This window comes from Oryzias melastigma, unplaced genomic scaffold (genome assembly GCF_002922805.2).
Source record: "Oryzias melastigma strain HK-1 unplaced genomic scaffold, ASM292280v2 sc01922, whole genome shotgun sequence".
NCBI lineage: Eukaryota > Metazoa > Chordata > Actinopteri > Beloniformes > Adrianichthyidae > Oryzias > Oryzias melastigma.
This window is the reverse complement of record NW_023418501.1, coordinates 3,774-6,033: the sequence shown is the minus strand read 5'-3', so window position 1 is coordinate 6,033 and position 2,260 is coordinate 3,774. Positions and strand designations below refer to the sequence as shown.

Genomic DNA, 2,260 nt, shown 5'->3' with positions numbered 1-2,260 from the left:
AAATTATTTGAAAAAGAAACTTGAAATATATCAGTCTACATTTAATGATTTGTTTTCACTTTCTAACCATTTTTTTTTTTTAGATGTTCCAGTAAATGTTTTATTCAACAGCAGCATCACTGCTCTATTGTTGGTCAGATTGGCAGCAACCTTTGTTCATATGAGAGGAGACGGCGCCAGAGCATTGCTGTATCTTTTTACTTCCAAGCACATCACCCACTAAAACTCTGCTGGGATTCTTTTAAATTAAAATCGTGTCAGTAGAAGCCAGAGAGCCGTTGAAGCTGAAGTCATTTTTCACGCACGAGCGGGAGCACGCTTCTCTTTCAAAAAGGATGACACTTGCTCTCTTTGATAAACTCTTGCAGTTACGGCGGGAAGGAAGAATTGGAAAATGGGGTTTACAAGGAGTCTCATGGGGCCCTCCAGTGACAGCAAGACCTGTGATCCGAATAGGAACCCCATCGAATTACTGCTACTAGATTTTTCTTTTATGAATTTAAGTCAGTGCTTTAAATTTCTTGAAAATCTGGGAACATTTATTATATCTGTGCCCTTTATGTTGTCTTTCAAAGTATGGACCATTTAAAGTTACTCATGAACTTTTGTTCAGGACGGCTGTTTTTCTAACAGTCCAGGTCATGACACGTGGTCATTTTTCCTCTCTGTGTCCTCGTTTTCCAGCCTGACCATGCTCGCCGGGGAGAGATCATGACTTCACTGAACGCCTCCGACGCCATGGCCTCCCTGTCCTTCCCCATCTCCTCTCTTGAGAAAAATGTTTCCTCCTCTGTAACCCTTGACCCCTCGTCCTCCCCCGTGTCCTTCCCCACCTTGTCCTCCACCCTGCTGCCGTCCTCCAATTGCACCAGCGCGGCGTCGCCCTCCTCTCCCCCGTACAACTTCTACGCCGTGCTGCTGGTCCTCCTGATCTTCTGCGTGGTGTTCGGTAACGTGCTGGTCTGCATAGCCGTGTCGCGGGAGCGCGCCCTGCAGACGACCACCAACTATCTCATCGTCTCCCTCGCCGTGTCCGACCTGCTGCTGGCCACCCTGGTCATGCCCTGGGGCGTCTACCTGGAGGTGTGTTGTGCACATTTCTGTCTATTTCTTAGGAAAGATCATTGTTTTGGTTTAATTGAAGGAGAGAGTAAAGGGAGCTGAGAAGTGGATGTTTCTCCTCAAGTTTGTGACATTTAGAGCGTTAAGGGATTTAAAAACAACATAGCGTTATTTTACAGCTGCCTTTAATTAAAAAAAAATATTTTGCAAGTTTAAAGTGTGTATTTTTGACAAAGGCAATCAATGGTTTACTCCAGAATTGAAATATAAACTTGTGTTAATATTTTGTTCTGTTAAAACACATGTGTCAAAGTCAATTGCCAGGAGGGCCTGCCTTTTTATTATTCATAATTACGCTGAAACAGTGCTGTTTTAAAGTTTTAAAAATTGGCATTCTGCTAGCTTTTTGGACTATTTACTTTTTTGGGCTCTTTTAGAGTTTAGCTAATATTTAAGTTACATGCTAGCTTTTTGCCTAATTTTATTTATTTATTTTTTTTTTTCTATTTTGATGTTTAGCCATTTCTTCAGCTACATGCTAGCATTTTGGCCAATTTGAGTTATTTATTTATTTATTTCATTATTTATTTCATTTTTTTAGGCTATTTTGATGTTTAGCTATTTATTCGGCTACATGCTAGCTGTTTTCGCTACCCTAAGTTTTTTTTTTGTTTGTTTTTTAGGCTAATTTTGAATTTAGGTAATATTTTAGCTGGCTATTAGCTTCAGCGTTTTCAGCTATTAACATCAGTTTTTACCCATCAATTTCAGCATCTTCCGCTATCAGCACACTAGCATTATTGCAGGTAATGTTATATATCTAGTTCATAATTATGCTAAAAAGTTTTAAAAATGTAGTTTTAGAGTGTTCAATAAATGTTTATCCTGTTCGGCCTAAGGTGTGTTTTGGATTTTGGCCCCCTGTGCGATTGAGTTTGACACCCCTGTGTTAAAAACACACACCAGGCAAGACCTTATTCATAACAGGATATGAAACTGTTTCATATGTTGGACTTTTTAGAATTTATTTTGTTTGTTTATGTTTCTGTGCTACACCCCCTTAATTTTTAGAATTATTTAATTCTCCAAATATAAAAAATAACGTGTTTCCAAGTATAAGGAATATTAGTTTTTGATTATGTTTTGTTAAATTAAGTTTATGTTAATTAAAGTATTTGTTAAAAAATTAGTGACTGCA

The 2,260-nt window shown here is 38.5% G+C and overlaps 1 protein-coding gene across 1 annotated transcript; it reads left to right on the top strand.

The window, feature by feature from the left end:
- The first annotated feature begins 615 nt into the window (after nucleotides 1-615).
- On the top strand, nucleotides 616-1,362 carry LOC118598528 (D(2) dopamine receptor-like). Its single transcript, XM_036211276.1, has one exon. It carries the CDS (start codon nucleotides 712-714, stop codon nucleotides 1,162-1,164), a length of 453 nt encoding a protein of 150 aa, XP_036067169.1. The 5' UTR covers nucleotides 616-711; the 3' UTR covers nucleotides 1,165-1,362.
- The last annotated feature ends 898 nt before the right edge of the window (nucleotides 1,363-2,260 follow it).

Bases quoted from the DNA above. Each gene is read 5' to 3' on its own strand.
- LOC118598528 (XM_036211276.1), top strand. From the start codon at position 712: ATGACTTCACTGAACGCCTCCGACGCCATGGCCTCCCTGTCCTTCCCC.